Below are 20212 nucleotides of genomic sequence, written 5' to 3'. Positions count from 1 at the left end.
AGCAGCTAATGCAGCTCAACATTATAAAAACAAACAACCCAATCCAGAAATGGGCAGAAGACCTAAATAGACATTTCTCCAAAGAAGATATACAGATTGCCAACAAACACATGAAAGAACTCTCAACATCGTTAATCGTTAGAGAAATGCAAATCAAAACTACAATGAGATATCATCTCACACTGGTCAGAATGGCCATCATCGAAAAATATACAAACAGGGCTTCCCTGGTGGTGCAGTGGTTGAGAGTCTGCCTGCCGATGCAGGGGACGCGGGTTCGTGCCCCGGTCCAGGAAGATCCCACATGCTGCAGAGTGGCTGGGCCTGTGAGCCATGGCCACTGAGCCTGCACATCCAGAGCCTGTGCTCTGCAATAGGAGAGGCCACAACAGTGAGCGGCCTGTGGACAGCAAAAAAAAAAAAATATATATATATATATACAAACAATAAATGCTGGAGAGGGTGTGGAGAAAAGGGAACCCTCTTGCACTGTTGGTGGGAATGTAAATGGATACCGCCACTATGGAGAACAGTATGGAGGTGCCTTAAAAAACTACAAATAGAACTACCATATGGCCCAGCAATCCCACTCCTGGGCATATACCCTGAGAAAACCATAATTCAAAAAGAGTCATATACCACAATGTTCATTGCAGCTCTATTTACAATAGCCAAGACATGGAAGCAACCTAAGTGTCCATCAACAAATGAATGGATAAAGAAGATGTGGCACATATATACAATGGAATATTACTCAGCCATGAAAAGAAATGAAATTGAGTTATTTGTAGTGAGGTAGATGGATCTAGAGACTGTCATACAGAGTGAAGTAAGTCAGGAAGAGAAAAACAAATACTGTATGCTAACACATATATATGGAATCTAAGAAAAAAAAAAAAAAGGTCATGAAGAACCTAGGGGCAAGACGGGAATAAAGACACAGACCTACTAGAGAATGGACTTGAGGACATGGTGAGGGGGAAGGGTAAGATGGGTTAAAGTGAGAGAGTGGCATGGACATATATACTCTACCAAACGTAAAATAGATAGCTAGTGGGAAGCAGCCGCATAGCACAGGGAGATCAGCTCGGTGCTTTGTGACCACCTAGAGGGGTGGGATAGGGAGGGTGGGAGGGAGGGAGTTGCAAGATGGAAGAGATATGGGGATATATGTATATGTATAATTGATTCACTTTTTTATAAAGCAGAAACTAACACACCATTGTAAAGCAATTATACTCCAATAAAGATGTTAAAAAAATTCCTGCCACTTTTATACAATCATATATATGTATTTATTCATACTTGTTCTTGATTCTTAAGAGAATTGAATGAATTGAATAATACTATCTTTACTTTTCTCAGTCAACAGTGCACTCTATAAGACAAATATCTATATGTATAAATATATTACAACCACCGTAGAATTCCATAATAGGAATATGATCAGAATAATTATTGGCATAAATAAGATACAGTTATTAGATCTAGCTGGGATTATTAGGAAATATGAAGGATAAAGCATTTAGGAAGAAATATATAGTAAGAATTTAACAGACTGAAAGAGAGAAGGTTGGTTGAAGAGTGCCGCACTCCTGAATTATACACATGTATTTATGTATGTATGTGTGTGCTTTTGAGTAGAGAGGCAATATCATAAATCAATATGTTTAAAAAATAACTTTGTTAAGTTGGTAAACACTGAAGTAGAGAGATATGGCACAAACCCAGGGCAGTTGTTTGGAATAAACAAACAGCCAGAATTGAGAAATACACAGCAGCAGAATGGAAAGGACTTTGTGATCTATTGGATTCAGAGATAAGTAAGATAAAGAGCATGTGAAGAAAGTATTTAAGTAGGAGACGGTTTTTCTGCTGATATGCTGAAATTTGAGTGGAAATGAGCAAATGATGGCCGAAAATATAGGGAACCTCAAAGAGAAGTCAGAGTCAAAAAACATTTCTGAGAGACATTTAATGATAGAAGTGACAAAGGAAACTTGAGGCATGCATGAAATTAATCAGATTAAAGAGGGCATAGTTCTTTAATTTTGAATGTAAGAAAATCCAGGAGGTAGAATGAACAAAGGTATAAAGAGAAGCTTAAAAATCACCACCTCAAACCTTTAATACATATATTTCTGACAATGGTGTATATTTTTAACCACAGTTGTGAAGGTATCCTAAATTCTCATTTATGTCACATGGTCTAAATCTATTTCATATTTGCCTTATTATTAGTCTTAGCATTTATATAGGCAAAGAAATTGGACTTATACAGTATTTATGAAAGTTAAACACGATATAAATAATACTAAAACCATGGAAACAAAATATTTTGCACATAAGATATCTATTTTATTAACAAATATTGGACACAATAAATTATTTCCTTTAACAAATAATGTTTCATGGATTGCTAGTTTTATAGAAAAGTAAATGCAAAAATGGCTATATCATTTTTTTGTATGTATAAAGGCATAAAAAATTAATCTCTTCCCTCAAGCAACTCTGTGTATAATGGAGAATTATACTATTTGAAGTAAAATGAATGATAGACTTATGCACATGATGATATACAAATGTGTAAGATGGGTACCAAATCATTACAGAGCAGATCTGAGAGGATGTAGAAGGAATTAATATCAATATTAATTTCTGAAACCTCTAAGAAGAGTTAGCCAGTGGAACAGCAAATGTGTACCAAAATATTTTAGACCATTGAAAAAACATAATGTATTATTTAAAGAATAGTGAAAAAATGGAAGTGCAAAAACAAGAAAAAATTTCATCAAAAAATGACTTGAAGTTGTCATTGAAAGAATGAAGAATAGAATTTATGTAAAGGGGGATTAGGAGCAGTGGGAAAATGAAACATTTTAGGCATGAGCAACAAGATAGGGAAGAGATATGTAGCGTTCAATTATAAAATACAGTCAATTAAAGAAAATTTAAACCATTGTATACATACATTAATGCATTAACACATGATGAATATTTAGAAATAAAATTTGTAGATCAATGAATTTGGTGCTGTTGAAAAAATTAATTTTGGTTAAGTTTATTTTCTAGACTAGTCTCACAATGTTTCAAAAAAATCTGTGAAAAAACAAACTCTTGGTTAAATAAGTATTCCCAGGTGAATTTGAATTTCAAACATTTTTCGGGCCTAGTTTGTAAGATGTTGAATATATTTATAATTTATAATAAAACCTCAGGTGTGACCCATTTTTGTGAAATTATTGGGCAATATCAATGAGAATTATCCATCTACTATGTTTTGTTAGGTGGGTCAGAAATTACATAGACAAGGACAAAAGAAATGTTTACATGATTAATGGAGGTTTTAAGGGAATATTAAATGTACTCCATAAAATGAATGCACAACGGAAGGTTATTGATGCACTTGAAACGTTGTGCACTCTTGCCAAAACCTACATCATGTTTACTATGTAATGGAAGTAGTGGTTATATAAATCACATATATTAAAAATACATATTTTTGAGAATCAGGAACATTTTTTATTCTGACAATCATTAAGTAACATAAATGGGTTTTTGTTTCATAGTTCATTTGGAATTGGTTTGGTTGGAATTTTCAATACTGGCAAGTGAATGACGAGACAAGGCAAAGCCTGTCAAGCCATCCATTTCCAAACTGAAGCCCCATCTGCACTGGCCCAGTTTGGCTTGGGGGTGGACTGGCAGACAGGAGAAGTCTTAATTTTGCACATGGATCAAATCACTAATTAATATGATATACTGGAAATTTCTGATTTCCAGATCTAGATTTTGGTAATTAAAGTCAACATAAGACTACTATTTGAAAATGAACAGAGAACGCAAAGCATACTGGCAATGAAGAAAGTCTAAAGGAACAGTGAGAGACAAAGGAAAAATAAGGTTTTTACTACATCTTGCATGTTGTACTTTTTTAGACTAATGGTAACATGATGTGGGATAGTCTAAAAGTTCAGGAAGCTGAGATATCCCCTCTATGATATTATTTTTTTCTATGAAATATGAGACATGGTCATATGAGATATGGTTTTTGCTTTTATTACCTTTTTATTTTCCATAGATAAGGGAAGATCATTTTGTGTGCTATTATACTTGCTTAAATAATTAAAACACTAAAATATTTATAAAGCAACATTTTACTTCTCTGTAATTAGATGGTAAATCACACACACACACATATACACAAGATCACTATTTGAACAATTTAATGTCTGACTTCAATCACTGAATCAACAGTTTTATAGTAATATGCATTTATTTTCTAAATTTTATTTATTTGTTTGTTTTCTTTTATGAAGTTTTTATTTTGTTTTTTAAAAGTGTACAATTCGGTGTTTTTTACTATACACAAAAAGTTGTGCAACCATCTCTACTAATTCTAGAATATTTTTATCATTCCAAAAAGAAACCACATACCCATGAGCAGTTATTCCCCAGTTGCTCTCAATTGCATCCTCCACTCCCGTGCATAATTTTATCTACTTTCTGTCTCTGTAGATTTGCTTATCTGTACACTCCATAAAATGGAGTAATACAATATGTAATCTTTTATAACTAGCTTGTTTAACTTAGCACAATATCTTTAAAGGTTAATCCATTTTGTAGCGTGTATCAAAAAATAGTTCACTTTTATAAATTGACATATATTTGACATACAATATTATGTTAGTTTCAGGTCTAGAGCATAGTGATTTGACATTTAAATTCATCACTAAAAGATCACTACAGTAAATCTATTGACCATCCATCCTCATACAAAGCCATGACAGTACCAGTGATGATATTCCCTACTCTGTACAATATAACACTGTGATTATTTATTTTATAACTGGAAGTACACACCTCTGAATTCCCTTCACCTATTTTGCCCATCCCCATCCCCTTCTTCCCCTCTGGAAACAATCCATTGTTTTTTCTCTGTATCTATGAGTCTGTTTTTGTTTTGTTTTATTTTCTATTTTGTTTTTTAAATACCAAATATAAGTGAGATCATATGATATTTGTCTTTTTCTGTCTGGCTAATTTTACTTAGTATAATACCCTCTAGATCCATCCATGTTGTAGCAAATGGTAGGATTTCATTCTTTTTATGGCTGAGTGATATTCCATTGTATATATGTACCACATCTTCTTTATCCATTCATCTCTTGATGTTCATTTAGGTTGCTTTAATATCTTGGCTATTGTAACTAATGTTGCAATTAACATATGGGTGCATATATCTTTTTGAATTAGTGTTTTTGTTTTCTTTGGGTATATATCCAGAATTGAAATTGCTGGATCATCAACACTTATTTTTTGGCTTTTTGATGATAACAATTCAGACAGGTGTGGGACAATATCTCATGATTTTGATATTTACTTCCCTAATGATTAGTGTTGTTGACCATCTTTTCACGTGCCTGTTGGTCATCTGTACTTCTTCAGAAAAATGTCTTTTCAGGTCCTATGCCTATTATTCAATTTTTTTTTTTTTTTTAGTTTACGAGTTCTTCAAGTATTTTGGGTATTAACCCTTTACTGGATATATCATTTGGAAATATCTTCAATTCAGAAGTGTGTTTCTTTAATTTTTTAATAGTCTCATCTGCTTATTTTTGGTTTTGTTTCCCTTGCTGGAGGAGACATATCCAAAGAAATATTGCTAAGATAGATTTTAAAGAACACACCACCTATGTTTTCCTTAGTAATTTTGTGGTTTCAGGTCTTAAATTTAAGTCTTTAATCCATTTTGAGTCTATTTTTGTATATCATGTGAAAAAGTGGTTCAGTTTCATTATTTTTCATGTACCTGTCTGGTTTTCCCAGCACCATTTATTGAAGAGGTGATCTTTCCCCCACTGGATATTCTTGCCTCCTTTGTTGTAGATTAATTTACCATAAGTGTGTGTGTTTATTTCTGGGGGGGGGTCTCTATTCTGTTCCATTGATTTACTGATCTAACAGTACCATTGACCTAACAGTACCATACTGTTTTCATTACTGTAGCTTTGTAGTAAAGTTTGAAATCCATAAGCATGATACTTCCAGCTTTGTTCTTCTTTCTCAAGATTTCTTTTGCTATTAGTGGTCTTTTGTGGTTCCATACAAATTTTAGGATTATTTGTTCCAGTTCTGTGAAAAATGGTATTTGTATTTTAATAAGATTACATTAAATCTGTAGATTGCCTTGGGTAGAATATTTAACAATATTAATTCTTCTAATCCATGAGCATGGTATATCTTTCCATTTGTTTGTAAGTTTTCAATTTCTTTTATCAATGTCTTTTAGTTTTCAGAGTACAGGTTTTCACCTCCTTGGTTATACTTATTTCCAGGTATTTTATTCTTTTTGATCAAATTGTACAGAGGATTGTTTTCTTAATTTTTCTTCCAACAGTTATTATTAGTGTGTAGAAATGCAACAAATTTCTGTAAATTAATTTGGGATCCTACATCTTTACTGAATTAATCTATTAGTTCTAATAGTTTTCTTTTTTTCTTTTTTCTTTTTTTTTGGTGGAGTCTTCAGGATTTTCTATGTATAAGATATGTCATCTGAAAAGAGTAACAGTTTTATGTCTTCCTTTCTAATTTGGTGCTTTTACTTATTTTCTTTTACTTATTTTTCTTGTCAGATTGCTGTGGCTAGGACTTCCAATACTATGTTGAATAAAAGTGGTGAGAGTGGGCATCCTTGTCTTGTATCTGATGTTAGAGGAAATGCTTTCACCTTTTTACCATTGACTATGATGTTGGCTGTGGGTTTGTCATATATAGGTTTTGTTATGTTGAGATATGCTTCCTTTATACACACTTTGTTAATAGTTTTTATCATAAATGAATGTTGAATTTTGTCAAATTTTTTCTGTATGTATTGAGATGATCATATGATTTTTATCCTATGATAATGTAATGCATCACATTGATTGATTTGTGGATTTAGAACCATACTTGCATTCCTGGTATAAATTCCACTTGGTCGTGGTGTATGAACCTTTTAATGTATTGTTTAATTTGGCTTGCCAATGTTTTGTTGAGGACTTTTGCATCTATATTAATCAGGGATATAGTCCTGTAAATTGATGCTGACCTCACAGAATGAGTTTGGAAGAGTCCCTTCCTCTTCAAATTTTTGGAATAGTTTGAGACAAATAGGTATTAACTTTTCTTTAAATGTTTGTTAAAATCCACTTGTGAAGCTGTCTGGTCCTGGACTTTTGTTTATTGGGAGTTTTTTGATTACAGATTAAACTTCATTACTAGTAATTGGTCTGTTCAGATTTTCTATTTTTTTCTGATTCAGTCTTGGAAGAATGCAGTGCTTCTTGGAATGTATTCATTTCTTCTAGGTTGTCCAATTTTTTGGCATATAATTTTTTGTCATAATCTCTTATGATCCTTTGTATTTCTGTGGTGTCAGTTGTAACTTCTCCCATTTCATTTTTATTCATTTTAATTTCTTTTCTTCTTGATGTGTCTGGCTAGAGGTTTATAAATTTTATTTATCTTTTCAAAGAACTAAATCTTAGTTTCATTGATCTTTTCTCTCTCTATATATACATATATATATATATATATATTAACCTCTATTTCCTTTATTTCTTCTTGGCTCTGTGCTATTTTCTTCCTTCTAGTAACTTTAAGTTTTGCTTATTCTTCTTTTTCTCATTCCTTTAGGCGTAAAGTTAGATTGGTTATTTGAGATTTTTCTTCTTTTCTGTGGTAGGCCTATATCATTATAATCTTCCCACTTAGAACTGCTTCTGCTGTTTCACATATGTTTTGGAATGCTGTGTTTCCATTTTCAAACTCTGTGGTTGTAACTTCCCTCCTGTTTGCCAGTTATCATCCTGGGGGTGTGGGTCTTGAGTATAATCCATCTCCTCCCCTTCTACCCATCTTGTCGTGGTCCCTTCTTTATATCTTTAGTTTCAGAAAATCTTTTCTGTAAGACTTTAGGTTGTTCTCATAGATAGTTGCTCTTTAAGTAGTTGTAATTTTGGTGTGCCCAAATGATGAGATGAGTTTAAGTCCTTTCTACTCTGCCATCTTGATTCTCCTCTCTATTTTCTAAAGTTGAAATGTAAATGTAATATTTCAAGTAATCACCTCCTTAAGTGGTCTCAAGTATATGCTTTCAAGTTCTTAAAAATGTTTAACATTCTTATCAATTTGAAATAATTTCTACTTAGACCAAATTACCTCCAACTTAGTTATTTGTTACATATAGATACGTTTTATGTGCAGCTGAACATTGACTTCTTATGTATTGTTTTTCAGTAACTTTAGATTAGTTATTACTATAAGCATAAAATAAAATGTATTTCAAAAGAGAAGTTGTAATGGATTATTCCATCTTCTATTTATTTTCTATTCTTATGGCTGAATGTTGTCACAGTACTGTATAATTCATTCATTCATTTAATGTATTTATTCAGGTCCTATAATCTTTATTTCTGATTAAACTGTAACATATTAATTTGTATTTTGTTAAGTAAATATATATTTTTGGTGTTTTCATCAATACTTGGAAATTTTCTCAAAGAAAAAGGAAGGGAAATATATATCCTTTGTCCTTAGGTATTAATGAATGTGCACACATGCACACACACACACGCAGTGCAAGTTCTAATAATCAAAGTATAATTTTTTGAGTAGCATTAGTTACTTAGAGGATGCCCACTTAGCCTATAATTAAGTAACAAATACTTTTACCTTTGGAATTAACAGGGCACATTACCTGTAAGAAGCTAGAGAATTTGATCACTATAATTCTACCTTAGTTCACTACATGCAGTTTTCTCCTTTTCTATGGGAACATGGTTATTTTTGTTCAGCCTAGCATGCATATTTGATAACTATGTAAGTATATATTCTTATTGACTCTGTGAATAATTTCTTGTCACCTGTCTTCTATCTTAATGTGTGTTGTAGAAGTAGTGCCATTAAGATGTTTCATATGTGTCAAAAGTAGGATGTCCAGAAAATGATGGCAGTGTAATTACATGGTACATCATAAGCGATCCAACTTTGGCACAGGTGAAGATTTACTTCAGTTTTGAATTAATCTTAATGACCCTAGCTTTATTGCTGTTGAGTTTCTAGAAATGATAAAATGTCAAGTCATTGGAAATAAAATGACAGAACCTAAACAATCTGACAAGACTAATGCATAGTTTCTCTGACTTGTTCCATGTTCTGTAGACTTTATTGCCAACTACAATGTTCTACTGAGAAATGCTTGTCTTAATGAATGCATCTTCCACCTTACTACAATGTATAACTGTTATGCAAAGAACAGAAAATTCAGTGCTCTCTATGTGTTTGTTTTATGTACACTAAAACCTCAATGTAGAAAACAGATGTAAGTGGAAAACACTGTTTTACTTCTATTATATCTTAATTTTAGTAGGGCATGTTAGTTGAATGCTATTAAGTCCATCTTTTTAGGACAAGACTAATATTTCAATTTAATGACAAGTTTTCCAGTGCTGTTAGATAATTATGAATTTTGCAGGCAAACTACATGCTGACAACTTTTTCTAAAACTGCTATTTAACTTATATTGATAGAGGATTGCTAAGTATGGCTGTCTTTACATTTATTATTAGCCTCATAAAATGTTCTTTTATAAAACATAAGAGTCATATCTCAGCCTATAGTCTTGAAAAGGCATATAGTCTTTCATCTATAGTCTGTATTATCTGATGTCCTTTAGCTAGCCTCTCAGAGTTTAAATTTTTTTCTGACATTGAAAAGTCTCAATTCTGGCTAAACTCTTCACCTTCACTAACCATAAGCCTAAGTGATAACACCAGACTAGATTATTTCCCTTGATTTTTTGATTCTATTATTTTTACTTTTAAATGTTCAAATGAAAAGCGAACTCATAAACCTAACATGTAACCTAAAGTTGCTCCCCCCGAATAGCTTGGATAAAGTAAGCAGAAATTTTCCAAGCTTTTACGTTAGATGCCCATATTTTCTTAAAGATTCCATTCAACCCTCCCCTTTCCCCAGTGATGCAACACCATCACCATCATGCACTGCTTGGCCATGTTTTTAACTTGAAATCCACTACACTTGACAGCTCCCTGTCTCTCTCAAATCTCTGCCAGCTATGTCTTCAGTAATTTTTAGTCATGTTTCCTAACTAAGTATCCTGTTAGAGGAGCATTTATTTTCCAACATAGACCTCCACTGCTCTATTTGGAAAAATTCAAGAACTTTCCTAACACTTACTGATGTACTGTTAGATTAGACCATGACAGATCACACTATAGATTCAAGGCTTTTGGTGTTTCTTCATTTCAATATCACAATCACACAATGAGACACAAAGGTTGTAGACACGTTTCTGGTAAATCATAGGTGCTATGAAAGGAAGAAAAAAGGAAATAAAAAATACTTCACATGTTCTATGCCTTGTCCTCTTTCTTTGGAATTTGTCACTGAGAAATTTAGTACAACTTTATATAACTGTGTCACATGCTTTCTTGCCACATTAAACAGGAATTCAGGCATCCTTCTGTTTGCTAATATCTCAGGAGTGCTTCAGTAGGATTAGGGTTTAATATAGCTATCGTGAAACACATGTTCTATAGAAACTAGGTTGCAAAAGCCACATTATGTCTTGCTTATTAATCATGGCTATTTGAACTCAGACAAATTCCCCTTGAATATCTGTCTTTACCCTTTTTGGAGGCAATGGGTATACAATGTAACCCATAATTTTATTCTTTTTCTTTGCTCATGTTTTCTCAAATTCAAACCCTGTTTTGAGTTCACAAACATTGGACAACTCTATAGGATAGCCACTCTCTTAATTGTTTAGGGAGTAAAGCCTAATGAAGCATAATTATAGTCTATGAAAAGTTGCTAGTTTGATAGATAAATATGAATTCTTCAACCAAAATTATTTTATAATGTCTACATAACACTCCATTGTTGTCACTTGAAGTATTTTTATTTGGTATCTATTTATTTATTTAACATTTACATTTTCTCTTTTAGAGAGATTTCTCATATCTTGTTTGAAGGCAGTTATACTGTTAATTAACTATTAAGTTAACTAATTAAGCAAGTATTTTATACCACTGTAAAATGTACTTTCTGTCTATTACATGGAAACAAACAATTTTAGGTAAATACTTAGCTCTCTTGAGACTAAATATATTATATGTCCCGTTGAGGTAATGTCCACTGGATGGATATAAATAAGGCTGATTTTAACATTATAGGAGCAAAAGGTAGATATCCTTTTTGGGGGCAGCAGGTAGAAAGGCAGATGGCAAGATTTAAGTGCTTCCTGGGCTAATGAAATTGGAAAATTTTGTAACCGGTTGTGAAACAACAATAGACCTCTAAAAATAACTGGGAATAAAGAATTGACAATTTGGCAGAATCTCCATAAAATGTGAAAGATTATTTTTTCTCATATCTCAAAGGAAACAATTGTAATACTGTAATGTAGCTTGTTGAATGAACTTCAGCATCCAAAAAACATATTAAAACCTTCCGAATTTAATTGCTATAAATGTAACTAGAATTTCAAATCAAATTAATTACCCTGGTTGCTTTACTCATGGGAAAGTAGAATCAAAAATCTACTAACAGAAGCTTAAACTGGTGTCAATATTAATTTAAACTTTATATTTTTGTGTTTAGTTTTGCTTTAGCATTTGCATTTCCTCCTATTTTCTTTCTTTCCGTTTTTTTGATTTAAACAGACTGCTGTTTAACCTATTAATATTTATATTGGTGAGATATCAGTAAAATAGCCCATATTTTTTTCTTCACGTTATACCTTACAAAATTTTGTAAACTCTTTTAAACAATGTATATATTTTCATTTTTGTGAGATACCATAATTTTTCTTGATTCTATTATATTTTATATAGATAGAGATTTTTATAGGATTTTCTGACTCAGTATCAAATTTATAGTAATGTTGGTGCTCCGCCTCGTGGTACACAATAAGCATTTTACTTTTCTCTTTTCCTTAACGTTAAAAAATTGGGAGATAGAACTTTATATCCTGACTTTAAAAGTGTGTAAAAGTACCTGGAAGGGAATCTACTAAAAATTTACTAAGTAGAAGTTGAATATTAGTTTGTAGTATACTATACTTAAATCCATTGTAGATTAAATATATGTACATGTATTTAATACATAGATATAAATATATATATATATACACTTATCATTTTACAAGTAATTTTTAATTTAATGATTTATACTTATTGAGGAAATAGTTCATCTATTATTATATTCATTTACATATATGTTTTATATTTTTGTATGTTAGGACACATAGCCTTATTTTTCTATAAATATCTAAATATCTGTCTTCTAGCTATCTATGTATCTATCTATCATCTATCTATGTATCTTTTTAATCTATGTCTTGTATCCTGGATTCTTTTGCATTAGTATCAGTTTATTTCATGACTATTCCCACCTTCACATTTGATACTGGTTACACTTAGATGGTGCTAGTATGTAAAATATTTCTTCACAGTAATTTTAATTTAACACTTCCTACTATTTATAATGACCAATTGAAATTCTATAACAGAATCTATTGAAGTGAAAAGTGAAATTATTACTCCTAATTATAATCTTTAACTGGATAGCAAATTGCCTTTCAATTTTGCACTATTATGTTTTAGAGTTGATTTATTTTCTGTAGACTATATTTTCAAGGCTGGTAATCTTATGTACTTTACTAACTCCACTGTATACAAAAATTATATATATCTTATCAGGCATTTTCCATCTGAAAGTTCCCGAGTCTTCCCCTATTGGCTCAGCTATTGGAAGAATAAGAGCTGTGGACCCTGATTTTGGACAAAATGCAGAAATTGAATACAGTATTGTTCCAGGAGATGGGGGAAATTTGTTTGACATCGTCACAGATGAGAATACACAAGAAGGAGTCCTCAAATTGAAAAAGGTACATAGACATGTTTTTCAAAGTAGATTACCCAATAAAAATTAATGAACAGAAAGACTAAAACTTGAAAATGACAGAAATTTTAATTTTCCTTCAATGAGCAATATTTTAAATTAAAAAAAAGACCAGGTGACTATGAAGTATTCACTCCCAGAGACACTTTTATTCTGTGATTCACCAGGTATATATTTTGTGTTGAAAAAATTAGGCTTATTAATTTGCTTAAATCCTTAAAAAATTCTTACCAGAGTCTAATTTTAATTTAATTTTTTAACATTATCAACTCAGACGAAAAGGTTAATTTAAAAATAAGATCTAGAAGTAAACTCTATGCACACCAGGCTTGGTCTTGCCCCTTTTATTACTTTTCTGAGAATATAAATATCTAATTCACACATTGTTAGTGAGCCTGGACCTCAGACTGGAAGAATTCTGATATGGGCGAGCGCTGCTACTGGTAAGTGGACGAAATGAGAATGGGTAGCGCTGGGTTTGAGGGGCTGTGACAAAGGAAGTGAAGAGAAAAATTATCGAGAAGGAGGGAGAGGACAAAAAGGTGAAATGCGGTGGGAAGCCCTCGAGTAATGTTAAATTGTTTTATATAAAAGAGGATGGAGAGCAAAATTCAAAATATTGGAAATGAATCCTTATCTCAGTGTATGTAGTTTGTTTTTTGTCAGGTAGGGTCATGAAGAAGAAGAATGTAAATGTGAGAAAGAGAAAAATCATGACTGTATTTGGTGTGTGTAGATTATTTCTATAACAATGAGGTAAATTATAGGAATTTCCAATAATACAGCGCAGGCAAAAAAATGAGCTTCATTTAATTTAGTACAGTTTTTCCCTCTCCCTATTATAGCAAAGTGCACTCTATTTATCCCAAAAGGTGGTATACCATACACATTTAATTTTGATACTTGTGATTATTTTAACCTGCAAAAAGTATTTTTACATTCAGTCCCATTAATCATGCTGCTGTTTCCATATTTGTTCAGGAACTCTGAATTTTATCAAAGAAACAACATATGTGGTAATAAAAATAATCCTGAAAAGAAACAGTTTTCATGTAGATGATTTATCAACTTTTAATTCCTACTATTGCAAGAAAATTGTGCTTTGTCTAGAAATTAATTTAATCACATGGTCCCATTCAGCAAAATTTTTCATTTATGCTAAATTTTCAGAGTATACCTAGAAAAAAAAATTGTGTCAAATGTTTATTCCATTATTATTTTGTTGTGGTTTTGCTTGTTTTTCTTTTTTCTATTCAGTAACAAATCCCTTAAAATCTTGTCACAAGTTTTTAAAAATGATCTCAATATATAACAATGCTTAAAAGGTGTAGAGATATTAATTCATATTAAACAGATATAAATTCTCTTAGTAATATGAGAAATAATAGAAAATATTTTATATCAATGATTCATAAAACTTAAGTTTGAAATTAAATATATTTACAAAGTAAAATTGAGGTACAAAAGAGTTACATTGTATATAATATATATATTTATATTAATTTATATTTACAGAGATACAATGAATGCATTTTATATTTACACATAGGATTTTATATTTTGTATTGATTTACACTTATTTACCATCTATGCCAATAAATGATCAATGTCTTAGTGTCAATCTGGGAAAATGTATGACTTTCTTTTTTACTTTTTAACACAATTGAAAAGGGAGTAGTGTGCTAACTATAGAACTTTATATTACCATGTAAAAGTGGATTAATCATTGAAAGTAATGACGTAGTTATATAAATAAACTTTTTGTAAATACTTATTATGCATAATCACTAAAGCAAGAAGAATATATCTTCTCCCTTTTTAGTGTATGGAGATGTCATAAAGAGTGAAAGAGTCTTATTTATTTTGTATTCATTTTGTTTATTTTTTTATTTTCTAGTTTTTAACTAGATTAAAAGTGATATTTGTGAAATTATAGCATACCTTTATTAAAATGGATTTACATATAATGTATAAAATAGTCTGGAAAGTATATCTCGAAGTAAATATATATATATATATGTATGTTTATAAATACATATATTTTTCCTCCTGCAGTGGATAAATAACCGTTGCCCATTTTACTGGCATAAAATTTGTTATCTAAATAAAGCTCAGGGTCCATAACTAAAATTCACTCCTTCATTCACCATTGATGCAACAACCACTAAATCCTAACCCATTCTGGACTCTGGGGGGCAGTGAAGGAAATGGACACATTCACTCTGCTCAAGCAGCTACTGTTCAACCAGGGAAGTTAGACAATAAGTAAATTTAAAAGCACTGTCAGTGTTAAATTTAAGTTTTCAAAACACAAATCAGGGTAAAAATAAGCAATTTAGAGGGTAGTGGCTATCCTACAGTGAGGTAGTCAGAAAAGACTTCTCTGTTAGGATGAAATTTCAGCAGAGACCTGAAGGAAGCAAAAGATGAGCCATATGGTATCTGAGTGATGTGTGCTCCAGAAAGACTGAGCAGCAATTGCAAAATCCCTGAAATGGGAGTGTACCGGGCAAGGAGGCCAGTGGCACTGAGTACAGTGAATGGAGGGGCCCATAGCTGGAGATGAGGTCAAATATGCCGACGAATGTCCCATCATGGAGATCCTTGCAGACCAGGCAAAGGCTTGAATTAAATCGTGAAGAAGACCGTGGCAAATTTCTATCTAAATTACCATTACCCTTGGTAAAGCCAGGATACGCTGACTTTTCTGAGGCGAATAATGACTAGGGAGTAAGGACAGAAATAGACCAGTTAAGAGACTATAGAAATAATCCAGGAAGCCAATGATGGAGATATGGTCCCTGATCTTTATAGCAATGAAAATTGTGAGAAATGGTGAGATTCTGGCTAGATTTTAAAGGAATGGCCCAAGTATATTTTTATAAATGTTCTTAACATCCGGTAAATTATGTCAAACATTTGAATAGATTTGTTTTTAGCATTCTAATTTGTTTTACTCTCTAAGTAAGGAGACACCAGAGGCAATCCATACCAGCTAACCTCTTATTCTGTTGGAAAAGAAAATTGCAACCTACAGACTACATTTATAAATCTGTAAAAAATAACTCAGGGGAACATTTTTGTAACAAAATTTTGAAATTATCTATTTATCTATCTACCTACCTACCTATCTACATATCTGGTGTATGTATTATTTTGAGTAAATGTGTGTGTGTGTGTATATGTGTGTGCGTGCACACGTGCTCACATACATATATAGATATATGACTTGAATAACTATGGCAGTATATTTTTCTAAAAATAAAACAATGAGGAAATATTCTGTTCACTAAAGCCCACGAAAAACTCAAAATTAATTTAAATAATGTAAATTCTGTACTTTTTATTGAGGTATAATTGACACACAAAATTTTATATATTGCAAAAGATCACCACAGTAAATCTAGTTAACATCCATCACCACACATAGTTAAAAATTTTTTCTTGTGATGAGAATTTCTAAGATTTACTCTTTTTGCAACATTCAGATATGCAACACAGTATTATTAACCTGTAGTCCCCATATAGTATCTTACATCCCCGTGACTTACTTTATAACTGTAAGTTTGTACCTGTTGACTCTCTTCACTCATTTCACCCCCCACCCAACCCCCACTTCTGGCAACAACCAATCTATTCTTTGTAATCTATGAGCCTGTTTTTTTCTTGTTATTTTTCTTTTATGTTTTTGTCTTTTGTTTTAGATTTCATATATAAATGAAATCATATATTTGTCTTTCCCTGTCTGACTTGTTTCACTTTGCATAATGCCTTCAAGGTCAATCCATGTTGTTGCAAGTGGCAAGATTTTATTCTGTATCTCTATATCTCTAGGTTCCACATCCAAGGATTCAATCAACTGTGGATGGAAAATATTGGGGAAAAAAATTTTCAGAAAGTTCTAAAAGGCACAACTTGAAGTTGCTGCACACTGGCAACTATTTACATAGCATTTACTTGTATTAGGTATTACAAGTAATCTAGAGAATATTTAAAATATATGGAAGGCTGTGCATAGGTTATATGCAAATACCACTTCCATTTATATAAGGAATTTGAGGATGCTTGGATTTTGGTATCTGCAGGGGTCCTGGGGCCAATCTCCCGTGGATACAAAAGGATGATTGTATATACCACATTTTCTTTATCCATTCATCTCTCAATGGACATTTGGGTTGCTTCCATATCTTGGCTATTGTAAATAATGCTGCAATGAACACGGGGTTGCATATGTCTTTTTAACTTAGTGTTTTTTTGTTTTCTTTGGATAAATATCCAGAAATGAAATTGCTGGATCATACAGCAGTTCTATTTTTAACTTTCTGAGGAACCTCCATACTGTTTTTCATAATAGCTACACCAATTTATACTTCCGCCAACAGTGCACAAAGATTTCTTTTTCCTCACATCCTCTCCAACACTCATTTTTTGTCTTTTTGATAATAGCCAGTGTAGCATATATGAGGTGATGTGTCATTGTGTGTGTGTTTTTTTTTTTTTTTAGAAGATGTTGGGGGTAGGAATTTATTAAGTAATTTATTTTTACTGTGTTGGGTCTTTGTTTCTGTGCGAGGGCTTTCTCTAGTTGTGGCAAGCGGGGGCCACTCTTCATCGCGGTGCGCGGGCCTCTAACTATCGTGGCCTCTCTTTTTGCGGAGCACAGGCTCCAGACGCGCAGGCTCAGTGGTTGTGGCTCATGGGCCTAGTTGCTCCGCGGCATGGGCATATGGGATCCTCCCAGACCAGGGCTTGAACCCGTGTCCCCTGCATTAGCAGGCAGATTCTCAACCACTGCGCCACCAGGGAAGCCCTCATTGTGGTTTTGATTAACATTTCTCTGATGATTAGTGATGTTGAGCATCTTTTCATGCACCTGCTGGCCTACGGTTCTTTAGATATTTTTTGAGTGAACACTGTATTATAGGGCTATTTATGCGTGTGTTCAGAGAGTTCTCAGAAGACTTTATCTTGAACTTATTCAGAGTCCCAGAAGAAGTAGATGTGAAATCATAAATATGTATGTAAATATCAACAGCAGTATTTGTTCCATAATGATCTTAAAATTACTCTTTGGAAACTTCTCCCTGCAATATCTCAGCATAGAATTGCAATGAAGAGTTTTGATGTAAAACCAAATTCATACAGAAATTATGTTTTTAAGTATATTACATGCATCTAAAAAATCTAAAAATATATACTCTACATTTGAATATGTATCTGTTTTTGAATATAATGATATTCTTTGTTTTCGGAGCATTTTTCTTTTTTAAGCTCACTTAAAAAATAAATGAAAATGCTTAATATTCTCTGAAGCACATATTCTCATTATAGTTTTATTTCCAAAATTTTTATTTACTTTCCCTTCACCATTTCCCCCCCCCTTCTTTCTGCATGGAGGGAGGGTGTACATGTATAAAAATGATGGTCATGCTTGTATGAGCTGAGAAGAATGAAAAAAAAAGCATTTTTATTTTATTTCTTTTAAACCTCAACTTGGATTCAGTTTATGAGCACTGTGACAGAATGCCATTTCACTGTGTCACTTTGAATTCAGAATAACATTATGCAACTTTATATATCTCTACAAGGCACAAGATATATATATATATTTTTTTAAAGAAACAAACTATTCTTACTTTATACTTACGTCCTATTGCACTGAGGAAAGAATGAACAAATAAAAAGTACCCTATATGTTGCTAAGTATTATAGCAATAGAAACAATAACAAAATTAGGGTAATATAACTTAAAAATTTTTTTTGTCACATCTAAAAATTAGGCGATAAGTTACATTTAAAATAAGAGAGAGTAAGGTATTTTAAATTCAGCAATTTCATTCTTACATGAAAAGTTAAATGAAATACATTTTTAGTCAGTAGTTTTTATTTCCTACTGGATAAGTGAGAATAAATATATACTTATTGGATATAAATATAAAGTTTCATGAGTTAAAAACATTCAAGAACGGAAAATACATGTTTATTTATAGGCACACTGTGGTTTTCTTGTTACTGATTAAGAAATTTAGGCAATTAAATAGTGGGATGAATACTTAAATTGTACAAAAGAACAATTTTAATGTCTTGAATAATTTCTAAGCCAGTTCTGTGCTATTTCTACAAAATATCTATCTGGAACTAACAAGTAATGATATCTGTTTAAAATAAAGAACGGTAAAGTGATTTCCTATTTAGTTTAAAATAAGTAAACTTTTTTGGAATTAAAAAATCCTTACTATTTTGCTGTACTTGGCAATATTATTTCATTTCAAATAACCATAACGTGATCACAGTGAATCCAAGGTGAATTATTTTCTTTTTCCTTAAAAACAAGAGCTAAAATATTTTATTCTTCACCAGAATTTTAAATAAATAGGCTAAACTCTCAACTGGTCTCATTGGACAATTTTATTTATGTCCCATTAGTCACTAAAACTCATTTTCTTTTTGACATCTCAAATAGCAGGGGAGTGAATTCACATCAAATGATTTGGTAGCATAGCACCATCATGTGGTTAATTTTTGAATAACTCTTAGAAAAAAATAAAAAAATTAGGAATACCTTGTTTTATATAACCAAGCATACACCTCAATTTATTGTTTAAAATATTCCTGTTTTTGTCATACAAACATGAAAATTTCAAAGAAAAATACGTGGTGTTTGTTTCTGTAAATATTATGCTCCTGTTTTTGTAAATACTTATCTTCATCTTCTTTTTAAACATCTCACTTCCCTAGTCTCATCAACTCTCAACTAGCCCCCAAGTTGACATAACAAATGAACATTGTTTACTGCCTTGTAGACATTTCTAACTTGTGTGTGTTAGTCTTTTCACATTCAAAATGTCCAAAGCTGAATTCCTTGTCTTCTCCCAACCAAAGCATGCCTGTTCACATTTTCTCCTTCCTGGATAAGGCCCTACTTCCTCTCCAGTTCCTTAAAGCAGAAATCTAGGCTTATTCTTATGCTGCTTCCATTACCATGAACTCCCCTTTCCGAATAGGATGGGAAGCCTGATCACTGATTCCTTCTGAACTTGGATTAAAATTACCCTTTCTGCTCTTCATGGGTTGACCTACAACAATCCTTGTTACTCTTTTCCACCACTTCAATGGCTATTTTCTGAGCCACACACCTTATGTTCATCCATTTACTTTATGAGTGAATGGTTGAAACCTACATCTGTTTATTTTACTCGCACTCCTAATCTGTTTCTGACTCCTATCACTAGTAAGATAA

The 20212-nt window shown here is 32.1% G+C and overlaps 1 protein-coding gene across 4 annotated transcripts in view; it reads left to right on the top strand.

The window, feature by feature from the left end:
• CDH12 (cadherin 12) overlaps positions 1-20212 on the top strand; it is a 986970-nt gene that overhangs the window by 913903 nt on the left and 52855 nt on the right. For all 4 annotated transcript variants that reach the window (XM_067730428.1, XM_067730429.1, XM_067730430.1 and 1 more), the window contains one exon: positions 12771-12958. In XM_067730428.1, the coding sequence (XP_067586529.1) occupies positions 12771-12958 (188 nt within the window). The remainder of the gene's footprint in view (positions 1-12770; positions 12959-20212) is intronic.

The sequence above is a fragment of the Pseudorca crassidens genome, chromosome 3 (genome assembly GCF_039906515.1).
Source record: "Pseudorca crassidens isolate mPseCra1 chromosome 3, mPseCra1.hap1, whole genome shotgun sequence".
In the NCBI taxonomy this organism is placed as follows: Eukaryota; Metazoa; Chordata; class Mammalia; order Artiodactyla; family Delphinidae; genus Pseudorca; species Pseudorca crassidens.
The sequence above is the reverse complement of the archived record's forward strand: the minus strand, read 5'-3'. Positions and strand labels throughout refer to the sequence as shown.